At 39.3% G+C, this 26,834-nt stretch overlaps 1 protein-coding gene across 2 annotated transcripts in view; it reads right to left on the reverse strand.

Annotated features, from left to right (window-relative positions):
• The window catches only part of NAAA (N-acylethanolamine acid amidase), a 239,719-nt gene that overhangs the window by 61,525 nt on the left and 151,360 nt on the right, over positions 1-26,834 (reverse strand). For both annotated transcript variants that reach the window (XM_085640978.1, XM_085640979.1), the window contains exons 7-8: positions 11,058-11,120; positions 7,841-7,907 (exon numbers count right to left, since the gene is read on the reverse strand). In XM_085640978.1, the coding sequence (XP_085497104.1) occupies positions 7,841-7,907; positions 11,058-11,120 (130 nt within the window). The remainder of the gene's footprint in view (positions 1-7,840; positions 7,908-11,057; positions 11,121-26,834) is intronic.

Raw genomic sequence — 26,834 nt, forward strand, 5'->3', positions numbered from 1 at the left:
TAGAGGTGGCCTCAGCCGGGTTACCAACCTCTTCCCCAGTGAGCAATACTTGCATCTTTAACAAAAAACAAACATAATAATAAAATGTAAAATCAGGTATCGACCAACCGCCCCTCTCTCTTGGTAGAGTCATGAACCTTATAGCCCGTCTAGGTTTGCCAGGGTCCCAAAGAAATTTAGCACATAGAGATTGCAACTGTTGGAGTTGATCCCGCTTCACTTCTAGGGGAATAGATCTAAATAGGTACAACACCCTAGGCAGAATATTCATTTTTATAATATTACCTCTTCCCACCAATGTGAGATGTAGCCGCCCCCATCTTTCTAAGGATTCCTTAGTTTTACTCATAATATCCACCCAATTAACTTCAACTAATTCTTTCATTGATGCTCGAATTTTAATCACCAAAGATATGTTACTTCTTTCAAACATCTCGCATCACTTGACACAACATTATCTGAACATAATATTTGTGTTTTCGAGATATTAAGCTTATAACCAGATACCTGGCCAAATTCTTTTGCTAAGCGCTCCACCTCTATAAGAGCGGTAATAGGATCTACTGTAGTAATGGCTATATCGTCCGCATAAGCAAAAACAGAATGTGAGACCTCCCGGACTATTAACGGTTTGATCAAAGGGTTCTTTCCCAGCAAGCAAAATCTATTGTTCATGCAATTGGAAACACAAGAGAGGTTGCTGATATCAGTGAGCTTGAACAGACTATCCCATGGGAGTCAGGCTATTATAGTAATTATACGGCACTGTCCTGTAGAGCAGAAGGTTCAACCATTTCCACGCAAAGTAGCAAGACGTTTTGCAAGTATTGCATGTTTGTTTGTCTAGTTTAAATATCTGACATTTTCAATTCTCTTACTAGAATTTGTATTCAAAATAACTTGTGTTACTGCATGCCCATATGCAACAATTGACATAATTTAATAATTACAAGATGCCACCTACTTTCGAGCAACTATTGCAGCACAATGCCATGGTATAGTCATTCACGTCCCTCCCCTTAAACTCATAGGAGTTATTCACCACTTCGCAAGTGGCCTAATGTTGACCTTTTTGTAGCATTCCTGTCTGAGGTTTTACAGCCTAACTTTTTGGTCATAAGAAGTCTCTGCTAACAGTATCTCAAAGGCAGGAGATTGTGGTAAGGGGGGTTTTGGCTACAGCAGAAAGAATTTTGCATATAATTAAACAACAGTAAAGGTGCAAGAGAACTCGTATTATAGTGCAAGGAGCCTGAAAACACTCATTAGGTTGCTAACATTTCCATGCACCTCATACAGAGCACAGGTTTGGTGAAATGTACCCACTAGTTTTTACTTGAAATATGTTTTTAGTTTTCGGTGTGTGTTATTTAACAGGGGCAATAGACTGGGATGGGCTACCTAGAGCAGGGTCATTTTTAGGTCTCGTGTAGACCGCACATGCAATGTCTCTTTGACATTTTATTTGCTGATAGTGGGCTTGGAGCCCTCTCATTACTTACCATTGGTGGACTTTAAAAAAACTCTTGATTGCTTGTTTCCTGCTGGTAAGCTCTGCGGTCAGCACTTCACTCTTTTTGCATGTGACCCTCTCCTAGAGCATTGCCCAAGACTGTGTGCCCTTACAATGCTTGTACTTTTCTGAGCTATTTTTTATTTTTTGTTGAGTCACTCTACGGAGGCTGTCTTTCCTAGCTGGCTCTGTCGTCTGCTCCCTCCCACTCTCCCGTTGTCTGTGTCTCCTTGTTTATTTAGTTTTCACCACTGTTTGCAACTGCATCTTGACTGCGATGGGACCTTCAACATGAGTGTTTGTTTATTCTTAGCTAAAGCACACAATATCAACTTCAGGGAACTGCTTGCCTTTTATACACGCACTCTGTTGCACTCTGTTTCCTTTAAGATAAGAACTTCCAACACTCTCTTCACAACACTCTCTTCACTTGCAATATTGGGGGGAAACTTCATTCATCTTTTTTACAGCAATTTTATGATGTTATATCGCCATTAGGGTCATTGTCGACATTGCTAAGTTAGCATGAGCTTTGCTTCCATAATGCTGCTTTTGCGCACATTACTATATGACTGTTTTTTTGCAAGCAATTGTTTATGCCTTTTACATGAGAATGGTCTGCTTTTTACTTTCTCTTCTAGTTCCTAGAGTTTAGTCTGGACACGATGTGCAAGGCCGATAAACAATGCCCCTTGTTATTCTGTTCTGGTCAGCCCCTAGCACCTAAACAAAACATGCTAAACACAGCTGCACTGCTGGAAACTCGTGCTTTGATATTACGGGGATGCATGTTGTCCCAAACACACTTGTAGAGAGACCTTTCCAGGGAGAAGAGCTATGCAGTTCCTATGATGTAAAGCTTCCATCTAGGCACTAAGGTATGGGGTCTGCTGATAAAGCCTAGATATCTTCCTTTATATAATAAAACTCAACCTTACCAAGGGGAGGGTGGTTAGGGCTTATAGTCCTTTTCCACTGTCTGTATATGATGACATCCCCCTTTATATTCTATGGAATTGTAACAATGCTGATTGTTCTGAGTTTATGCATTTCAAGGCTGGTAGTGGCTCGTATACTGCATTATAGAGCACGATAGTTAAAATAAACATTTTGAACTATACAGTGACTCTGACAATCCTTATTGTGGACAAGAACGGGTGAGTGAGTGAAAGGGTATGACTTGCTACCGAGATTCCAGAGAGAGTCGGGAGTTTTTGTGTTCCGGGTTGTCTAATCATTTGTAGCTTCGTGATTATATAGGAGAACAAATGAGACACTATAGCTAGTCGGTTTTGCGATTTTGGGTACTAAGGTGGTAGGAAGGTACAAATCCTATACATTGAGCTCCTATTTTCCTGCGCATAGTTCTGTGTATGTGCAGAATCCACGCAACAATGGTTTTCCCAGCTTCAAAGACCTCTGATCAGCAGATAATGAGGCATGCATTGCTGTGTAATGTTATGTGCACAGCTGTGGTCGTTGAAGATGGGAAACCCCATTCAAGTCGCAGCAACATCAAAACTTCTTGTGTTTGTGGTGCAAATTAGTTAATGTGGACATGTAAAAAACAGAATAACCCAGCCAACCCTTAATATTGGAAGTGAAAGCAGTGTGGGGAGCACATTTTCTTATCTCAAAAGAAACAGACCATGCATGTGAGGGCTTGTTTATTTACCTTTATTCCACCTCGGACAATGCCCTTCAATTCTTTAGTTGGAGAGCTTTAAACAATAGATGTGGCTGCAAAAAACACACAGGATGTGTGCAAGGTACATGGGGAAATGTTACCTTTCACTTATTTTAGCATACGGGTGTCCAAGAAGCAACCAAGAGGGCAACACTTACATTCAGCTTTACATTTTCTTTCATTCCACCTAGGACTATGCAGCCTTTCATTTGTCAAGTTAAACAGCTTTAAATAATACTTGCAACTGCACCTCAACCACAGCATAAGTTGTATTTTCCCTTGAACAATGCTGCCTTTCAATTCTTATGTTACATAGTTTTAAATAATAGTTGTGATGCAAAAACACAGGATGTGTGGAAGGTAAAAGGGAAAACATTATCCTTCATTTATTTTAGCTTATGAGTGTCCAAAAAGTGATCAAGAGGCCAACATTTACATACAGCTTTAAATTGACCTTTATTCCATTTTGGACAATGCAGCCTCTCATTTGTTAAGTTAGGCAGCTTTAAACAATATTTGCGACTGCACCTGACCCACTACCTAAGTTTTATTTTCAACTTCACTGTGCCAAAAAACGAGCTTCAAGGGCACCCTTTTGCTGTGCTTAAAAACACATGGCATTTCTTCGTAGCGCAACACACGTTATCACATTCAGGGAAAGACTTGCTTGTTATACACACACTGTCGCATTACGTTTCCTTTGAAATAAGAAAATGTGCTTCTCACCTCTATTGACTTGCATTGTTACGTGCGAAATTCCATTAATCTTGCACCATTTCCATCAATTTAAATTTAATTATTTCATAAATTAAAAACAGGCCTTTCCACTAAACATGATGTGTGTTGACTATCACACTACCCATTATCCACCTTACTTGCTACCTACTACTTCCGGCCTTCACTTTCTCTATAAATAGTACTGCCAACACCCACAAAAAAGAGCAGTGTTCACTATATCATAATACTTTTTTTACGACAACTGTTTTTTGTGATGCTACTTCCCTTCCATTTCATATTTTAATTCAAAGCTCATACCATCCCTCACGCATTCATAAATAACAAAAGAATAATGGCTGTTTGATAGCAATTTAGGATAAAACTTTAAACATACTGCACAACCACAGTGCTGTAAAACACAGCCAAAATAAACAAAACCAATAGCTCTCGCAGAGGTGAGACCTATTGGCTTTGCTAATGCTTATTCTGATAGCTGCTCAGTACTCGTGCAGGAGTCTGTGAGTCTACAGAGATCTCACAGCGGCTTCCTTCACCGAAAGAATGACATTCACTTGTAAGAGATAACATGAAAAATCGCACATCAAAAATATCTAGAGCTGGAATACTGTACTTATTATGTACTTACTATTGAAGCATTTTAGGCTGAATACATGTTCAGTGTTTTGAATAAAAAAATTGAAATAAAAAAAAAATCGAATGTTTGTATTAGATTTAGGTTCAGGGCTTAGGCATAGTTTTAGTTTTAGGGTGAGGCACAGAGCAAGTGCTAGCTTAATGTTAGCAGTTAGAGTAGGGATAGGTGGAGGCTAAGAAGTAAGCTTAGGTTCAAGGTTTAGGGTGAGGATAAATTATAGTGTAATAAATGATAAGGTCTAACAAGGCTAAAAACTATTTGGGTTTGGTTGTGCTCTTGATCAGAGGAGATGTGTCCTGGCGGTTCCCGACTTATCCTACTGGAGCAGGTCCAGGGCTAAATTGCATATTGGTGCTTCCTGCCTGAAGTAAAATGACAACTGACTGGAATGTGGATGATATTAATTCAAGCATTCCACCACTTGTTATTCTCAGTGATGCTCGACCTTCAATGGGTATTCCCAGACCTGGGCCCAGTAACTCACTGTGCCACAGGATCAACCTGCACCTCACAGATGAGTCTCAACAAGGCCAAAACTGGTCTAAATAATTGTGTACTGTTCTTGTCATATGTGCCAATGTTATGTTTCTGTATTTATCTTGGATTTGTTGTTTTGGCATCTATCAAACATCTCTAAAAAGACGCACAAACTGCATACCTAACAGAGCTGTTACTCCATATCATAAACTTCTCTTGAAGATCTATTTGTCGTAATTGAGCCACATAGTTTCTCCAAACATTTCTGGTTGATATAGTAAGTGTTGGGCCATTACTAGTTTTACGATTGATTTAAATCCAAAAGAAACAATAAATGAGATAAAAATTTCATCCAGCCTGATTACCTCTTTCATTTTATTTTATTTAGGGGGTGCTTGTGCCTAGGTAATGTACAGAGAACAACAGCATGCATTATAAACACAATACAAACAAAGACATGATAAGAATGCAAAGAGGGCTGACAAGCTATGCCAGAACAAGGTACTGGAAATTGTCAGGGAAAGCTTCACGAAGAACAGGGGATTTCAAAGAAGTCAAGCAGGAAGAAGAGTGTGGAGAAGAGAAGGGAATTGCGAAGCCTACAGACAAAAAGAGCAATGATTTAAACTTAGCAGCCGATCCGACTGCAGTTGATGACCAAACAAATTAGTGTACCTATTAAGATCAGGTATTAATATTCCTATATTTTGTTTTCAATATAAAGTTTTAGGTATTTCAGTTTTGGTGTTATGAATTGTACAGGAGACAACATGTAGGAAGATACTGACTAGCTGGCTTAGTCTTCAGAGTGCAGCTGCCTGGGAATAGTCACAATTCCCGTTACATAGAAGATAGTTCACACTCCTTCATTATCTTAGTGCCATGTTGCACAAGTTAAACTTAAGTCTTTCCCTGGTCAGCATAACCTATCCTCCAGTTCGTTTTTTCGCCTCCACTCATACATTCTATTTAATGGTGACGGGGTAGCCAGTTAATTCTCATGGCCTGTATATGGGTGTAAATAAGAACGGACATATTTGTTTTTTTGAAATTATTTGAGGAGCATCTGTGTCCCATGCAGTAGGGCCTATTTTTGCATTTTCAACTGTTGGAACGTGATGCCAGAGATCACTCTTTGGTATAGCTTAAGAGTCTCAGCATGGAACACTAGGTACCACTTGTTAGCTGCTGTGCATTCATAAAGATGGCCATCAGCAATGGCAGTGCATATGATGTCACATAATGACAAAAGTGTACGAGGCATGTGGATTGACTGGAGAGCGGCCAACTATCGTTCAATGACAACCGTATGTCAGAGTTGGCTCAACATGCAGTTCATTGCCTGTGAGTCATCTGTATTCCTGTGTGTATACGTGCTGTTGGGAGAGAGAGTGGTTTTCATTTATTTTAGAAAAATAGGATTCCTCTTTTCTGCAAGTGAGGCTCTACTGTGCTGGTGCTACTCTTCTATGCAAAGTCTATAAATGCTGCAGAGAAGTTCAAGGCCTCACTGTCACCTGCATGCGCGGTAGGGGAGAAGAGAATCTCATTTGCCAATGGCCGCTGATATCCACCTGGCTTTGGAGTCAAGAGTAAATTTAAAGCTGCACAAACAAACGCTGAGGGTCTGGTGAGTATTAGGGGATGGCAGCCAGAGGATGCAGCTGTGCATATGTATGGAGGGGAGGGAGGTGTGGTTGAATTGCTACCTGGGCTGAATGAACCTGCATGAATTTTGAGAGAAGTTACCCATATCTGCAGGCTATTCAGACTGGAGCAGTCATTGCCAACATGTCAGCAAAAGACACAACAGGAAGTAGAAGCTTAGAAATGCCATCATTTCTTTTTTACCTCCAAGCCATACATCAATAACTGAAGAGAGAGTAAGTTTGCTGAATTGTGCGATATATGGAATGTGGAGAGAGAATGTTTCAAGTGGTGACTTGAAATAAGAGGCGAGATTTGAAGGCCAATGAGGTTTTATGATCCAGAGACCTGGACTCCTTGGAGAGGGAACAGGAGCTCATGAAGATCAGGAAGAAACTGCTATTCTTGGATGCAACATCCATGGGCAGCTACCCAGCCAAAATAAAAGCAATGCATGATGTATCCATGAGAAGAATGCTCAAGCTTTCTTAGAAGAAATCAAAGCAAGACAGTTTCAAGTTGAAACCAATTTGGGGCAGGGAGAGGTTTGTAGCAGTTATGATTAAATGTCTCATTCTGCAGTGTGTAGGGCAATGCGGTGTTCACATGTAAGATTAGTGTTGCTGTTTTATCTCCTTTGACTTCTCCCTTGTACGCGTTTCGTTAATTTGAACAGAAGTTGTTCAGTTGAATAGGGTTTAATAAAATAGAAACAACTAGACTACATGGCATTTAGCACAGGAGATTCTGCAATTGGGCTGAGTTATCTCCAAATTACGTGTTACGTTCTGCGAATGGAAGCCACATTGTTTGTAATGTGTGTTATTAAAGATGTTTAACACTGGAACTGAAGTTTCCCTCTCCAGGAGACCCCCTTTCTACACTTTCAGGCCCACAGAAATACTGTATGTGGAAGCAAGCAGATATGTCTGGCTCCATGCTTCTTACTTTTAGAACACTGACGATTTTCCAAAAAAGGTCACCATCTGTACAGTTTATGCACATTTAATTTACTGGATCACTACTACCCGTAATTTAGGCTATACAGATTAAATGTAGCAAAACTCTGCATCACTGGGACACCAAACACCCTTTCGTACAACCAGGCAATGACCGGAACATGAACTAAAAGTTACAAAATTACCTTATAAAGAGTATCCAAGTTGATATTTTCTTGCCCGGTTGCATTCATTGCTTTGTTGGCTGCGGTTCTGTGGAAACAGTGAGAAAGTACTCATGCAGGAGAACCTTTTTCATTGCTAATTCATTTGGTAAGAAGTAGAAAAAATAAAAAATCTGCTGTAAAATATAGTAGATAATGGCTCTTCTGATCACTACTGCATTGTAGTGTGACAGGATTATGGATCTGCACCAGTGCAGACAATAATGAATATATTATTGAAGTACATGTTATAGGATATAGTCATCCTTCATTAAAAGGTGCAGATATCCTCACTTATCGGTTTAAAGTCATCTATCATTACACAAATTATAATTTTGAGGTGGTTACGAAGAAAGACATATGAGGTCCGATTCAAAAACAAATACGTGATACTATGGCCAGAGATTTTTGCTCCTGTGTGTGGGTGAAGTTTTACAATTTTTTTTAGAGATTAATAAAACTTACAGCCTGGAAAGCTATGCGGTTTTCTAAGCACAGTCCTAGAAAATATTTGTGAATTCCTTTATAACTCTACTTAAAGACAGTTTTAGCTGTCTGGAAACCTCAAAGCATCAATTCTTTAAACAACAGTCAAATAAAAAGTGCAGGGAGCGAGAAACAGTGGGGTTTGTTCCAGCTCCCTTGCCATAGGTTTTTATTCGTTTTTCATGGTTTGCCATTTTTTAGATGGGCTATCCAGCAAGGTCATTGCATTTCGTGGGAGGTTACACTGCCTCATTTGTGTTCCATTTTAGTTTGGATGGTGGTGCTCAAGCAGACTTAGTGCTGGTAAACATTTTGTTGTTGTTTCAGAAGTGCTTCTTGTTTGGATGACTCAGCCTGTTATGTAAAGGCAGGCACAGTGCTATCTACTTATCGTGACTAATGTGTTTGTTTTACTCTGTGTTCTACAAACATGTTAAATTTACAGCTTCTTTCGCTCACAATGTAAAGATGCGCCTGCACACAATACTATCAATATTTTGCTATGTATACATGACTTTTAAAATCAACACTCATAATGCAAATTTCATCTTCTGACTGCATTCGCTAACCCTATTCATTGGGGGTTGCTCAAGAAAGGGGTGCTACTACCAGCTTCCTGTTGTCAATTATGTTTGGGTACTTCTGAAAATTAATTTTTCGTGGGTTTTAGGGCTGGGACAGGACAACAACTGACAAAATGTATCTTGTTGGATTAGGGATAGCATGCAGTTTATTGTAAAATATGAAATTAGTTTTGTTGCTTTCAAACTGAGTACACTTCACAAACTACAAGGGTTGAAAGACTGTGAAAAGGGGCCTCTGCTACTCCATGAATTATTTTGTTCCTGTCACTAAATTGCACTGTGTTTTAATGGCCCTTTGTTTTAAAGTTACAAATGCCTACAAAATAAATTTGAGATGCTATTCTGAGTTGAAGATGAAATCCAGTGTATATGTTTTACTCTACATCTTTCTCTTTCTATGTGCCCTGCTTAGATCCAAGCAGTGACTGAGACTTAAGAGAAAGGAAAACTGGTTTGTTGTTTCTGTAGATGTTTTTTTATCAAATGTGTGGGTGTGATTCTGAAAATGTATTATTATAGAATACTTTACAGTTGTGGCATAGTTAAAACTGTCACTCATAGATTCATAATGTTCTACCACTATATAGAACTCTTTTAATCATGACTCTACGATATTGACTACCAACATTTTATGAAAATGCTGTGCAGTTAGGAATTGTAAAAATAAATTTCCCTATATGTGCTTACCATGGCAATATATTTGTAGTCAATATTCTTGAATAGCTTTACATGTAATTTGCGGATGCTGACTTCTGTGTTTAGACATACAAACTAAACCAAAACTGCATTTATCTCATTATTATTTTTTATTTTTTCCATGGGATATTGCTGGGTACTTTAATATTTCTAGAAGAATAGAGTTCTCTCCTACCCAGGTATCCAATCTTTCTTAATCCTTGCTGCCGCATCCTTTTGGCTGGTCTGAGGCTTTACTAAGCAACGAGGTCACTTGACTTGAGTAATCCATTGGTAGCTATGGGGGTAACCTGTATTTAGCTTGGCGAAAGAAGTGCTTGACTAGGGTTTCTTTCCAGTTCCACAAGATCTCACATAGATCTGATGTCTTTTGGTTAAGAGTGTCTATGAAAAAGAGTGACTCCCTTTGGTAGCTACTCTATTTGGGCCTAGAAGGTCCTTTGGCCGTTGCCTTACATCTGCAAAGGCTCACATTACTCCCAACACGATTCCAGAGGAACACCTGTGTTGCAGTGGCGGCTCACAGAGGGAGTGCTGCGGGGCGGGGGAGGGGCCGGGTGGGGGGGTAGTGGACTCCGACATACGGCGGAACAGAGTAAAGTAAGTAAGTAAATAAATAAAACAATTTATATTGCGCGCCCTGCATCGCCGAGTTGGTGATGCAGGGCGCGCAAGGTAAACTGTTTTATTTACTTACTTTACTCCGTTCCACCGTATGTCGGAATCCACTACCCCCCCACTCTGCCACCCCGCCCTGCCCCACCCCACCGCCCGCAGCACTCCCTCTGTGAGCCGCCACTGATGTGTTGAAGACCTTCTTGAAACAACTCTTATCTGCTCCGTTAATACATGATGCGATTTATAATGTACTACAATCACTCAACAATGTAAAGTGGTATTATATTTGTTTATAAAAACAATGCACAGTGTTGAAAATTTGACTATTAAAGTGTAAGGGAATCTTTGTCTTGTCTACTCCATATTTTTAATGGGTATTACAGAGACTTGTGTAGCTACATCATATTTCTAAATAAAAATGTCATTACAAAATAGTAAACAGTTGACAAATGAAGCGGTTCTATTTGTCACAACTGATATAAACAAGTATTGCATCAGTCAAGTATTACATTTAAATAATACAAGTGTGTTGTCATATTAACAAGATTTATGGATATTATAATAATAACATTCAATTTTGAGAAGATGGAGGCTTTTCACCTCATAAAGTGAAGTAACTTATATAACTCAATCTTCCCTCTTTAAACTGATAATTTCACTCTGAACAACGAAGAAACATTTACTTTGTGGGCTGCAACATATCCACATTTCACAATAGAGGGGTGATCTAACTGGTAGTGAAACCAAACGTGTAAAACAAGTCAATCATCAGGAACATTTTACCTTTTGAAGTTGCAGCTAACAATAAACCTTACCTTCGATCATCTAGTGGTGGCGGTGTTGTCCAGTGGTCATAGTTCGTCTCAACACGGAACCACCTGCAGTAAATAATATAATGCACATTTAGAAGTGCTTACAGAGAAACAAATATATTTTAAATTCTCTGAACGATATGGACAACATGTAAGTATTCATATTTATGCAGACAGATTTTTATAAAGCATTGACAAGTTGCCAGGGGCGGCTTCTCCGCAATGACTGAGGAGCGTCGCCCCCCGCTACAAGAGGAAAAATAAAATAATAATAAAAGCATTTTATTATCATTTTATTTTTGGCTGTCTGACAGCTGATGAAGCGCTAGGGCCAGGAAATTCTGTGTGATACGCATTGCAAGGGTAGGAGTGGCGGGCACTTTTGAGTGCACATGTCTGTTTGGCTGGCAATTATAGCAGCCTCCACTGCAACTTGTCTTTGTCACTTCAGAGCACTGAAAAGAATAAAGGTATTTGCAACTGCAAAAAAATGCCTTTCAGTATGTATAAAACACCAATTGTGATCCGGTAAAATGTAAATGACCCACAATTTAGGTTTGCAATTCAGTCAGTCAAAGTCAGTCAAAGTGGCTTTATTTCGATACAAAAAATATCTTTGCAATTCAATACCGATTCACAAGGGGAATGTTTAGAGCTTTCTTTCCAAATACCGAATATGAATGGTACGCATTAATGTATTATCTGGTGGCAAAACATTAATACTTCACTGACTACAAACATGTAGTGGTAAGACACCTGCAAAAGGAAAGTGGTCCCTAAGGGACTCCTTCCCCTGTGAGAATGATGAAGAAAAATATTGATCCCACAGACCACTGACTACTCTTAAGAAATGTTAGTTGCATTTTTAGTTTGAACACATCCTGTTTTCATTGAAAGAAAACGGACTGTCTTTAGACAAAAAAGATTGCTTTGTTTAAAAGCATTCACAGACATGGTTTTCTGCTGACTCCAGTGATGTGATGGGTGTGAAGGGTTTCTGGTGGTTAGCAAAACACTGCACTAGTCGCAAAATTACTGGTCGCAATTTGTGACTAGTATTTTCCAATAAGTGCTTCGTACGTCTGGTCCAAATTTCATAGTTAAACAGGAGTACAGGTGGAATGTTTAAGTGTGGCAAATTAATTTATTAATTAAATTAATAAAGCTGTTAGGCATCAATGGCCTAGTCAGCCACAAATGGAAGCCAAGCAAGCCTAAACCACATGCAACATACACAGTGATCATTGATACTTCATGTTACCAGTGCCCCATTAAGTAGACACAACTCATCCATGTACACCTTCAGTCGACACCATTTCCATTTACAGTGTGTGAGCTGTCCCAGGTTCCCGAACATGGCCAAGAACTATGTCTAGTGCAAGGCCCTTTTGTTATATTCATTTTTTTGCATCTTTATACAAGTGAGTCTGAAGATTAACTGATGTTATACATCCATGTTGATGGATATTAATCTTTTCTTACTGCTTCATAGATTGTGGGAGTTTGGGGGGTATAATGTATGTTCTTTATAGCCCATTTATCTATCAGATAGTGGTCGGTGCTTTGAAGCTAGCCAACGTTTGAATGAATCTGCAACAAACCTCGAGTAAATAACAACATTATTAAATTATAAGATATCATTTATAATTACCTTGTGTTCAGTCATATTTTTCTTTATCATTCACTCTTAATAAAGAAACGTTTGTTGTGTCTTCATGTTTAAGTCTCTTGGATTTTGCATATCTAGTTCCTCATATCTTCAGGGGTTATAAAAGGCTAACTGTTAGCAGACATGATGCTAATTAAGCAACCTATCTCTAGCACTTCCAATTCTCATGCCTTTTTTATTTATTTTATTTTATTTAATGCAATTTTATATAGCGCGAACATTACCCGAAGGTGTCAGAGCGCTTTACAAAAGAACCAGTTGCAATACATAAGGATTTAGGATTACACGAGTTACATAATAGATACAAACAGAAAAAATTGCAAATGTACAAGTTGTAAAGTCACACAAGGAAGAGATACAAACAGAAAAAATTGCAAATGTACAAGTTGTAAAGTCACTCAAGGAAGAGATACAAACGGATAAACTCTAAGAATCACATAGGAATGATATATATATATATATATATTCACTGAAAAAACCATGGGTTTCACACACGTTATAGTTAGGAATTAGCATTTAAAAAAACCTTAGAAATTCAGTGAAAAAACCATAGGTTTCACACACGTTATAGTTAGGAATTAGCATTTAAAAAACCTTAGAAATTCAGTGAAAAAACCATAGGTTTCACACATGTTATAGTTAGCTGGACATTTTACTCGTAAAAAACCAATGAAATTCCCCCGTTATAGTTAGTTCAGCTAACTATAACTCGCGCGCCCGCAATGAACTGCTGATGACGTCACATATTACATCACTCATGACATGGTCAGTGACATCACTCATGACATCACTGATGACATCTCAAATGACATCACTGATGACCTCACTGATGACATCATCCAGTGAATGTGTGTTTTTCTGAAAATTAAATATGTTTTATATATGTATATCTCAAGGTTGATGGAAGAATAAATGGGTATATTACTGTCTAAATGGATGATTTCTTTTTGAAAAATTGATTATGTAACTGACTGATTAAGTGTATCATAGTGAATACATGGCTTAGTGAGTAATGTTTAAATATATAAATATCTGTATCATTTTTTCACTTTGTGTATAAGTGGCTGCATGGGTTGGTGAGTAGCTACATTGGTGTCTATATAGGTTATTAGTTGGTTTTTTGAGTATCAGTCTGAGTGTCTGCATGGTTCGGTGGGGGGTATGACGTAGTGCATAGGTGCATGAATGAGTGACTCACTGTTTGTATGTGTTGAACAGAGCATGTGTGCAGGACTGCATGGGTGGATGAGTGTGTGTATGGGTGTGTTAGTGAGTGAATGACTGTCTCAATAGTGTCTTTATGAGTAACTACATATGTTTAAAACTAGTATATGTGACTATTGGTTTATATATGTGAGTATATGTGAGAGTGAGAGATTGAAAGAGTTCCTGTATGAATAAGTATGTATTTCCATAAGTGATTGTTTAAAAGACTAAGTATGTGTAAGTTTCCGTAGAAGTAAGTGTGGTGGTGTGTGTATAACTGTATATGCAAGTAAATGTATGTTTGATTCTTTATTAGCATGAGTGACTATGTGTGTGAGTAGCTCTATGGATGAGTGGCATTGTGTAACAGGATGTATAGGTGTATGAGTACATATGATAAGTGAGTACATGTATGAGTGACTGTATTGGACTGTTGGTGAATGAGTGGATGTGTATGTGGATCTAAGAATTACTGAAGAGGTTGTTGTAACTGTTATTGGTATGTCCATTGTTTTGTAAATTCTAGTCTCTATTTTTGAATGTGTGTATCAAAGGTTTTATTAGGGGAAGAGGAGGTCTGCCACTCTATCACAAGGATGATGTCATCAGTGAGGTCATCAGTGATGTCATTTGAGATGTCATCAGTGATGTCATGAGTGATGTCACTGACCATGTCATGAGTGATGTAATATGTGACGTCATCAGCAGTTCATTGCGGGCGCGCGAGTTATAGTTAGCTGAACTAACTATAACGGGGGAATTTCATTGGTTTTTTACGAGTAAAATGTCCAGCTAACTATAACATGTGTGAAACCTATGGTTTTTTCACTGAATTTCTAAGGTTTTTTAAATGCTAATTCCTAACTATAACGTGTGTGAAACCTATGGTTTTTTCACTGAATTTCTAAGGTTTTTTAAATGCTAATTCCTAACTATAACGTGTGTGAAACCCATGATTTTTTCAGTGAATTTGCAAGGTTTTTTAAATGCTAATTCCTAACTATAACGTGTGTGAAACCCATGGTTTTTTCAGTGAATTTGCAAGGTTTTTTAAATGCTAATTATTTTTTTTCTTCTATTTTTTCTAACGTATTTTTATTTTAATTTTCTTACCTTTTATAAAGACTATGATTAAATTTTTAAAATTCTTTAATATGTTTTTTTTTATATATTTTTTAAAATAAACATGTAAAATTTATTTGCAGTACTTTTTTTCTATTTTTTTTAAATTTTTTTAGTACGCGTACCGTAAGCTCACGGTAAGCGTACGGTTCACGCAACGTCCGTAATTTTCCTACGCTGCTTGCGTATAGTTACGCAATTTGCGTAGCCGCGCGTACTCCGCGTGGGACGCGTATGCGTGTACGCTACACGCGCACGTTACGCGGAAGTGCCGGGAGTGACTGTTATGCGCATGCGCGCAAGCGCGTGTCTTTTTTACGCGCATGCGCACTTTTGCCGTAAGCGTACCGTAAGCGTACGGTAGGTCATGTGATCATAAAACACAACTTTTGATTGGTTGAAACTACTTTCAGTTCTAGAACTCTCCTACACCACACCCATTCCCCTCATTTCTGCTTGTGATCCCTTGGGAGAAGGAGCTGGTTTGTCTTTGGGATACGATGGCAGAACAGCAGAGCTCTTCTGAGAGTGAGGCTAGCACTAGCAGCACTGTCTTGAGGCAGAGATCGAGGAAACAAAAGCCCTCTTATGTATGGGATTATTTTACTTTTCCTGAAGGCCAGCAAAAGGTAAATGCACCCTTAGTGACTTGTAAGCTGTGTAAGCGTGTACTTTCTAGAGGTAATCCTAACAGGAAGTATTCCTTTGGGAATCACACCATGAAGAGACACCTCCAGGATGTACACAGAAGGACACATGGACATCTTTTTGGAGGTAACTCTTCAGAAAGACAAGCCAGTACATCCACAGCAGCTCAGCCTGAACCATCATCTGCAGGGCTGACTCCTTCTTCTGCAGGTCAGGTGAGCCCTTCATCTGTGGGGGGAGAATCTCCTTTTGCTGGCCCTCTGGAAATCAACCCTCGATTTCGGAAGGTTGATATTCGATGCACATTTTGTCAAGATCTAATTTGCTATAGGGAGACCAGTGTTTCCCTAGTGAACAACAAAATAGATCAACACATTTGTCGCTTTGAATAATTTTCCCATGCTTCCTTTCCTCTGTCCCTGCATGAACACAACGGTTCTTTTAAGAGCCAACCTTATCTTTCATCTTTTTTTTACATATGTTTTTAAAAACTTTTTTTTATTTTTTTTTACCGTACGCGTACGGTGCGCGCACTTTTTTTTTTTTTTTTAAAAAAAACACTAAAAATCAATAAACACATTACAAGGTCCTTGAGAGACTACAATTATTATTATTGACTTACCATACTCACTGAAAAAATATTTATTCATTTTTTTTTTTTTAAAATAGTTTTAAAAATGTTTGTAGTTTTCGAAAATTTTCTATATCTATCTGGAAAAAAAGAAAAAAGTATTAATATTTTTAAAACATTTTATAATACAGTACACATATTTACATTTTTTTCCATAAAATATTTTTGCCTTATTTTTGCTGTTTTCAGAATATATTGCATTTCACTATAAATTGTGAAAGCAATTGCATTCATCATTTTACAGCGGGCAAAAAAAAATAACAATCACAAAGATTGTATTAAAAAAGCCCTGATTCTTTTTTTACTTAAACTTAACATTATAGAAATGCATAATATTCTAAAAAAATATCATCTAATACCAATACTTATTTCTTTAAAATACCGTCTGATATGTTTGTTTCAGAAGTATAATCACAATATTATATCTCAAATAACTCCAAAATACATCTGATTTCATTTCCTTTAGACCAAATAGTAATTTTAAAATTCTTTTTTGATTAAATTTCCAATGGTAATCCAATAAAATTCTAAAGTTTTATTTGTACAGATCTCACCGATTCTCTGTAACAATTCCTTTATTGTATTTAAATATATTACTACATTTCTTTTCACAATAGTCACAAAACGAAATTTCTATGCCAATTTGAATGCACACTAACTGCTCTTTTTTTTGGGCAAGTGAAAATCACTTTTACAAACTGTCACATTATGAAACCACTTTTCAGATTTTTTAAAAAGCCCATGTCCAGACTGCTACACTACAGCAAGGGCAACCAGCCTTAGTGATGCTGAATGTATTTGCATTACAGACTGAAACCTGAAAACCCCACTCGCTTGTAAATACTGTGCATGACTATACATGGCAAGCACATGGGTGTGTGCTAAGACTCTGCTTCTTCCCCCAAAAATTCGCTCCCCCTTTCCATCTAATGCAACTGTGAAATCACCAGAGCAAGACGCAATAAATCTCTGCCTATAATTCCTCTCTGCACACAGAGTCATGTTTTCACATTAGTCCCAAAACGAAATTTCTTTGCCAATTTGAAAGCACACTTACTGCTCTTTTTTTTTTCGGCGCAAGTGAAAATCACTTTTACAGACTGACACATTATGAAACCACTTTTTTTGATTTATTTAAATGCACATGTCCAAACTGTTTTTTCAGACCACCACCATGTGTATTCTCGGTGACTGCCTACACTCCAGCAAGGGCAACCAGCCTTAGTGATGCTGAATGTATTTGCATTACAGACTGAAACCTGAAAACCCCACTCGCTTGTAAATACTGTGCATGACTATACATGGCAAGCACATGGGTGTGTGCTAAGACTCTGCTTCTTCCCCCAAAAATTCGCTCCCCCTTTCCATCTAATGCAACTGTGAAATCACCAGAGCAAGACGCAATAAATCTCTGCCTATAATTCCTCTCTGCACACAGAGTCATGTTTTCACATTAGTCCCAAAACGAAATTTCTTTGCCAATTTGAAAGCACACTTACTGCTCTTTTTTTTTTCGGGGCAAGTGAAAATCACTTTTACAGACTGACACATTATGAAACCACCATGTGTAACTACAACAAAAACAATTTCCATTTCTATTATTCATTTCTTAAGTTACCACATACATCCCCTCTCAAACTGTAAACTCACCTTTAAAATTAGTTAGTTGTGAAAGAAATGTGACACTCAAACAGCAGATTATCAGAGCCAGGATCTCTGTTGTGTTCACCTCTCTCCTCTCAGCAGAACTAGATAATGGCAAACTTTCCCTCTATTTTTCCACACATATACTTGTAAGTTTCAAATCTCAGTGCTTCCCCCTTTTTTTCAAATGTAATCACACATTTCTATTGGTTGAAAACCAACCCTTTTCCAAAAGTACCCTTCCCCCAACTTGACTTCTGCCTAGTACCCTTCCCCCAACTTGACTTCTGCCTGCTACCATAGCAACAGCTCATGGAACACTGCTGTGTTGAGTTAGGTCAGAAGTTCGCCAAACAATGTTTCAATTCCACAGAGCAAGAGTGCTTGACTTTTCAAACCTAACAGCAAATCCATAGTACTGTTCTTTGGTTACACATTTTTTTTTACCAATACAAAACATGCTTCTATTAATTTACACATACAGCCTAGTTTTTATTCTAGAATGGTATGAAACAGCCAATCAGTTCTTTTTGTTTTGAAAAAAATATGTATGCCTCCATTTCCAAACTGTCTTTCTTTTCATATTGCCATTCTACTGAAAGACACCTCCTGAGTGCATCCAGTTCTCCTTTGACGATGTTCACAGTGTGGATTGTAGGGCACAGCTATGTCTTCTGGAGTGAAAAGTTTGCAGAGAAAACAGGTATGGTGAGAGACCTTGCTTTGCCAAATGTAGACATTAAATGGATTGGTCAGAGAGGGTTAAAGTGGCACCAATTGATGCCATTGGTGAAATCCTTCATTCAAATCCAACACCCTGACCTCATAATAGTGCACTGTGGTGGCAATGACCTAGGCACTTTGACTGGGGTAGGTCTGGAAATGCTTATGAAGGACACCTTTGCACAACTGTTTACACTTTTCCCTAAAACTGCCTTTGTGTTTTCCAACATATGCCAAAGGCAAAAATGGAACTGGTCCAATCATTTCTGTCCACAGATTGACAAAGCAAGAAAGCACGTCAACAAATCTGTTTCTGCTTTCCTCCGTGACTATGGTATGGGTGCCATTTACCACAACAACTTGCGTTATGACATGCAAGACATTTATAGAGGAGATGGTGTGCACTTCAATGATGAAGGGAACAGAGTCTTCCTCTTGAACCTTAGACTCTGCATCGGTACTTACTTGTAGGTACCACTTAAAAAATGACTTCATAAACACAACAGCTCTTTTTAGAGCTCCCTAATATCTAAACTCTTAAATCTGCTTTTCATTTATTAATTTTTATTTTTTTTTACCGTACGCTTACCGTAAGCTTACCGTACGCGTACCCCGTGATTTTTTTTAAAATCAATAAATGTTTTTTTTGTACTTTTCTGTCCTTCTTTGACCCCCTTACAAATGTTAGGGGGTCTGTAACTCTCCTCATTGCCCCCTTTCCTTGTTTTCACTCTTTTTTTTCAGAGTGAAATACACAAAATGGCGGCCGCCGCTTCCTGGTTTCGACCGATCCGATTCGAATGTTTACTAAGATCTAAGAGCCAATCAGAATCGCGCTCGCGCACGCCACCGTACGCGTACGGTAAGCGTACCGTAAGCGGGCTCAGATATATATATTGATTTAAAGGCTATTTTCTCAGAATCTACTGAACAGATTTACACCAAACCTACAAAAGGCACTTCCTTGACCTAGGGACTACCTCTCTGCCAAATTTTGAGTAATTCTGTTCAGCCGTTCGGGCTGTAGCTCGTTTTAAATGTCCTATGGAAAAATGCATGGGAAAAACGCGTTTTGGGACCCCCCTTTTATCTCAGCCCCCGCTTGACGGATCCCCCCGAGACTTTCAGGGTAGGAGCGGAGCGTAGCGCCCCACCTATTTTGAGAAATTCGCGATGATTCGTCGACCGGCGCCAAAGTTATTCAAAATAGAATGTTGAGGTTTTCCTATGGAAACGTGGTCCTAACTATAACTACCTACTGGCGACCGCCAGTAGGTAATATATATATATATATATATATATATATATATATATATATATATCTAACAACTCCTCTACCTGAGAAAGGAACGAGCCGCACTCCATCCGGTGATTAAAAGGTTTATTTATATATATATATATATTATCTACTGGCGGTCTCCAGTAGATAGTTATAGTTAGGACCGTGTTTCCATAGGAAATCCGCAACATTCTATTTGGAATAACTTTTGCGCCGATTGATGAATCCTCGCGAAATTTTCAAAATAGGTGGGGCGCTCCGCTCCGCTCCTACCCTGAAAGTCTCGAGGGGATTCGTCAAGCGGGGGCTGAGAAAAAAGGGGGGTCCCATGCAATTTTACATAGGGACCTTTAGTCCAAGGTACAGCCCAAACGGCTGAACAGAATGACTTGAAATTTGGCAGAGATGTAGTCCTCAGGTCAGGGATATGCCTTTTGCAGGTCTGGTGTAAATCTGTTCAGTAGTTCCTGAGAAAATTGCAGTTAAAAGTACATATATATCTATAAGCGCGCACTGTGCGCTTACGGCAAGCATACCGTACGCGCACGGTGCCGTGCGCGAGCGCAATTCTGATTGGTTGTTAGATGTCAGTAAACATTTGAATCGGTCGAAATCAGGAAGTGTCGGCCGCCATTTTGTCTCTCGCAGTCTGAGGCAGTGAAAAACAAAGGTGGAAAACGTGAAAAGGGGGCAGGATGGACAGTTCCTGACCCCCTAGCATATGTCAGGGGGTCACTGAAGGACCCCCAAGGGTAAAAAAAAAAAAAAAAATTTCGAAAATCGCGTTGTGCGTGCACCGTACGTGCATGGCACGCACAACGCATCGTGGGCGCTTGGTGCGCGCACGGTGAAAAACCTGAAAAAAAAAAAATATTAATAAATACATAACTTAGCATTTAAAAAAACGTACAAATTCACTTAAAAAACCATAGGTTTCACACACGTTATAGTTAGGAATTAGCATTTAAAAAACCTTGCAAATTCACTTAAAAAACCATAGGTTTCACACATGTTATAGTTAGCTGGACATTTCCCTCGTAAAAAAACATTGAAATTCCCCCGTTATAGTTGGTGCAGGCAACTATAACTCACGCGACCGCAATCCTCTGCTGATGACGTCAGATATTACATCACTGATTACATATGTGTCTTTCTGAAAAATAAATATTTGTAATATATGTATAGCTAAAGATTAATGGAAGAAGACATGGGTAAATAGGTGTCTAAATACAGTGATGTAATATCTGACGTCATCATCAGAGGATTGCGGTCGCGTGAGTTATAGTTGCCTGCACTAACTATAACGGGGGAATTTCAATGTTTTTTTACGAGGGAAATGTCCAGCTAACTATAACATGTGTGAAACCTATGGTTTTTTAAGTGAATATATATATATATACACACACAAATAGTAGATTTTCTCAGGATAACATTTTGCCAGCGATTAGGCTTGGACAAGTATATATTACATATTTACAGAGTGAACGGAGAAATAAAAAATCAAAAGAGGTAGAGAGTGGTAGGTGGGGGAGAAGAGTCGGAGGCTGAGATTGGTGAGAGGAGAGAGGGGGACCTGAGGGGGAGAAAGAGATAAGGCAGTCCAGCAAAAGAGAAATGTCTGAAGGTCGGCAGGATGGAATCCAATGGACCAAAGGAAAGGGCAAGAATCAACAAAATGGCGGACCCGGGTCATGGGCATCGATGGAAACCCTCTCAAAATGGCAAGATGCACCCAGGTCAAGACCCAAAAAACCAGAAGAGCAGAGTTCCATTAAGTGGGGTCGGAGGGGGGACGCAGTCACGGCACCAAGGGAGGGCGTAGGGCAGTAGAATGTCTGATGTTTGCGTGCACAGGCACCGCACCACAAGGGCATCAGGCTGACGACCAGCGCATCAAGGTAAGCCGAGAACTAGAGCGAGCCTCTGAATAGTTAGGGACCACAGAGACCGAAATAGAAGAGTGTCCCGCACGTTGCCTGCCCCGCTGGGAACAGTGACGAATTCAGACCAAAATCTATGAACGAGGAGGGAAGCCGGAGCCACCGTTAAACAGCAAGCGCTGCCGAAGAGCACTCCACCATCTTGTGCTCAGCAAGCACGCATCTGACCCAGAGAGTTTAAGGCTGGTGGGGGAACAGGTCATCGGAGCCCCCCCACCGTCAATACCAGAACATCTGGGGGAACCCAGGGTGATCAGCAGTGCCCCCGCTCACCGTCTACCATCCCGCGGTGCGTGACAGCAGACAGTGGACTCTCGGCACTATAAAGAAGCCCAGTATAACACATCTAACAATGCTTCCCCTTTTACTCAACAGGAGAGAGACTTTGCTGTCAGTTACCTAGGATAAGTCGACTTGACCCTTGTATAAACGTACCACGGGAATGTTTACCATATACATGAATATTATACAAACTGTCATACAAGATACACGGTTGTGCAGTAACACAGTTGAAGAAAAGCATTAAGACATAGGCTATTTGAGGACCTAAAAGCATGTGTAAAAGGAATAAAACTTGATTGTCAAACACTAGAATAATTCATAGATTTTCTAATAAAGCTTGACGGACAAAGCCGAATACAGATATGCAGCACAATTCAGACTCTAAAAGTTGAAGACAATGCAAACAAACAATAAAAGAACTAGGAGATAGGGTTCCACTCCCTCAACATGCTTTAGATCTAGAGAATGGGAGGCCATCGTCATAGATTGGTGTTTGACAAATCTGGCTTCATTTCTGTGGGATAAAAGAGATTTCACCATATTGTTAGAGCTACAAATAATTTCATTTGTAGAGAAGAAATAATGTGGCAGCCCAAGGTCTGAAAGAGTCTTGTAGACATATGATAACCATATGATAGAGGCCATTTGATCTTGACTTAAACAGTCTTTGATAACCATTTGGGTAAAAGAAGTAGATGGTGAGAACCAAATCTTAAGCCACCGAAGCACCGGGGTAACCTGGACTGCATTCTCCAGGAAAGAGAGGCCAGCTTTCAAATGGGTAATAATGCTAGCCGTACTCCTAGGCATTGCTAGTAGCCTACATAAAAAATTGTTTTCTGTCATTTGGAGGTTACCAGGAGGAGTGTAGTCCCAGACCCCGGCCCCATATGTCCCCTGGGAAAGGCGTGTACAGAGTAATGAGTTCATAAATGGACGTGTGTCCAATTCTCTTGGAGAACCTAAAAATTAAATCTATTGCCCCCTCAAGTTTACCAGCGCTTTGTCTAAGAAGTTTGTCCCAACTCAAGTCGCCTGACAATAGAACCCCCAAATAGTCAAAATAAGCTACTTTTGGGTTTTGGGATCCCCACTATATTGTGAGGGCGAGAGCGTGTCTTTTTAGGTCAACATTAACTTTGCGTTAATATCATTTTAGGCTGCTTCCTGCTGCTTTGAAGGAGGGTGAGTGGGCGGGGTGCTCTGCTTTTGGAGCAGGGCTGAGGAGCAGTGGTTTGCCCACTCCTAAGTGCGCAATGACTGTTAGATTGGCCCTCTTGGGCTGCCCAAACCAGTCATGTGCACTTTCCCCGTTCTTCAGGCAGGCTGCATTACAGCTTGCATGGAAAACAAGCCCAGGCCCCCATTCCCTGGTTGAGAATCAAACCAGGACGCTCAAAACCAATCACAACGCTGCACTGCAGTGTTGTGATTGGTCAGGGGAGCCTGGGTGCTAACCAATCACAATGCTACTTTGCAGCGTTGTGATTGATTCGTTGGGTCTGCTTCCCGTGCCTCGATGTGCTTGAGGAGAGCAGGAGCAGAGACAGGGGACCCGGCTGGCAGAAAGGTAAGTTTATTTAATTTTTTTTATTTTTATATTTGATCCATCCGTGATTACCCCCACACCACCACAATACCCCATGTGCAATTCCCCCGTGCCCGCCCCGCCACACGCGAGCCATGCCGGCCGCCCCTGGGTGCCATGGATCTTTGTTACGCTACTTCATATATCTGAATACGTGTAGAGGTAACTGGTGACCAGACTCTGTTACTACGATACGACTTTTCAGTCTTTCTTTCCAAACTGAGAATTTTACCTATGGGAATGCTCTTATACACTACAGTCACAGCACAATACATCAATAGGGTGTGGTACCCTAAAAAGAAGCAACCAGTACTTCAAGATAGGTGATGCCTTAGAAACTGAAAAGAGAAATTCTAAGTTGAATTAAAAAAATACTTTCTATTGAGCGATCTGAATGCTTTTTTTTTCCAACTTCCAATTCTCTTCAGGACCAAACTGAAATGAGAGTGGCAATGCCTCATATGCATGCTAAGGGTGACAGGTTTTACACAGGACACACCAGTCACATTCATTCATTCAGTTCTAACTGCTGGATTGTTAGTGTCTGGGAGATTAAACCTTTCATTAATGTTGCTAAATTTGTGCTATTCGTGGTTCATCTTTGATTACAACGTCCACCTCTCACTTCTGTGACACATTCAAGTCATCATTGCAATCTTGATCTCTCTTTTCAAATGCCTCAAATAGAGCGTTCAAACAGCTCCAAACTTGACATTTCATGTTGACATCACAATGATTCTCACCACTGGCTGGTCCTAGATGAGGAAAAATGCACCATGCACTGATACACACACAAAATTACTTTCGGACTAGCCAGCATCTGTCTAAAGGTAGACTCCAGAGCATGCTAAACCAGAATCTGCTCTGCAAGCATACTAACACAAAACAAAGTCCCCAACCAATGTCTCCCCAATTCCACTACTGCCAAGCAGTTCCCAGAAACAAATAACCTGACTATGCACTTTTTAGGTGCTACGGTTGGTTGAAACTAAGTAGTAAGCCTATACCTTTTAATCACTAATATTGTTTTAGCTGTCAACAAAACTTAATTGCAGAATGAAAACATTTTTCATACGTTTTGCGACTTGTCTGCATTTAAGTCATTTAATTTCGGAAATGGGTGTAGCACAAACAAATAATTAGTGGATACCATTTCGAAATTGGCTGCACCATGTACTAAGGAGGAAGTGATGTAATTTCTTGGCATGGTGGAATATTGTGGAAAATGTATCCAGAACCTAGCAGATAAATCTAACAACCTGAGACTGTTACTTATTAGGAATAAGGAATGTAAGTGGACTTTGGATTGTTAGCATAAATTTGATAGTTTAAATAGTGAATTGCAAAATGCACCCAATTTACAGGCATTTACACCTAAAGTGGAAACAATGATAGTTACAGATACAAGATGTAAATATATAGGGGTGTCATTAAAGCAAAAGGGAGATGGAAAGGAACAATTGATAGCCTGTGCATCTATGGAATTATGAGGGGGTGAATTGGATTATTCAGATGTAGCGAGGGAGGCATTGGCAATATACTGGGTGCTGAATACATTTTGGAATTTTATTTGGGGGACTTATTTTAGAGATGACACTGATACTAAACCACTGAAGGAGATATTTCAAAGGAATGGCCTAGATTTTATTTTAACAAAGATCAGATCAGGTGATGGGTAGTGACCCTATAGGATATTCATGTTGATGTGAAACATGTGCCTGGGGTTAGTAATCTGACAGTGGTTTGTTTATCTAGTAACAAGTGTAGAAGAAATTGAGTCTTTAGATTATATTCAAGAAGAAGAAAGTATAGATGTGTGTGAGATCACGATGGGGTGTCTTACAGAAGAGGTGTGGAAAGAAGAACTAAGGACGTTAATGTAAATTATACAAAAACGTCAGTCTAGTCAAAATCATGAAAAAACTTTGTCTAAATCATGGATCAATGCATTGAATGAGTTAGGGGTTTACAGAGACACGTTATTGAGAAGGACACAATTGATACCTCCTGGCTCATTAAGAGGGGAATCGAGTAAGCTTATCAAGGTCACATGGGGAATGTTAAAACAAAAGAAAGATTCAGAGCAAATTTCTGGTGGCCAGGGATGGACTTAGGTATTGAACGAGCAGTTAGAGTTTGTGTACAATGTAGGAACAGTGATAACGGATTGACACCACGTTCAACGCTAATAATGGTCTGACAGAAGTTACTGGAAAGTCCATGGCAAGAAGTTGCCATTGACATTGTTGGACCGTTAAAAAGTGAAAAAAATATCCCATTTTTGCTGGTGATGATAGATTTGGACTCCAGGTTGGTGGAAATTTCTTGTGTAAGAGAGATAACAACTTAAAGTGTTATCAAGTTTTTACAGTAGGTGTTTAAAAGGGAAAGTTTCCCAAAATCTCTGCTTTCTGATAATGGGCCACAATTCTGTTCCAAGCTGATGGAAGACTTTCTGGAGTCATGTGGAATAGAACACAAGAAGTGTTCTGTTTATCATCCTTCAATGAATGGAGTCATCATAAGATTTAACAGATTCATAAAGGAAAACATACAGCTATCTAGAGTAAATTCTCTAAATTGGATAAAAGAGTTACAAAAATGTATTACTGCACACCACATGACAACTCATTCTAGAACCCAAAAATCTCCATTCGAGCTATTCAAGGGCAGATCACCTAATACTATATTATGTCTAAGTTGGATGGATTGGGACAAAGGTATTAAATATAATGTAACTGGAGCATGGAGGAATCATGAATTGAGGCTACAAGAACAAACGAAAATACATTATGATGAAAGGAAAATAATAAAGTTTAGTGAAATGAATGTAGGGGACTGAGTTCCGATCAAGGCTCCTGTTGGTTGTATGTCCTGGTCGAAGTATAGAAAACCTATACAAGTGACAAAATGTTTCAAATATGTGGTAAAGGTTAAGGATGGAAGATATGGAAAAATAGTAATGTGGTAGTATTAAAATTTGGGGTAGCTGAAAATGAGAAGATTGTGACAAATCATCAGTTTCATGAGTGTGGAGGGAAGATGTGC

Source organism: Triturus cristatus, chromosome 2_2, assembly GCF_964204655.1.
Source record: "Triturus cristatus chromosome 2_2, aTriCri1.1, whole genome shotgun sequence".
NCBI classification, from domain to species: Eukaryota; Metazoa; Chordata; class Amphibia; order Caudata; family Salamandridae; genus Triturus; species Triturus cristatus.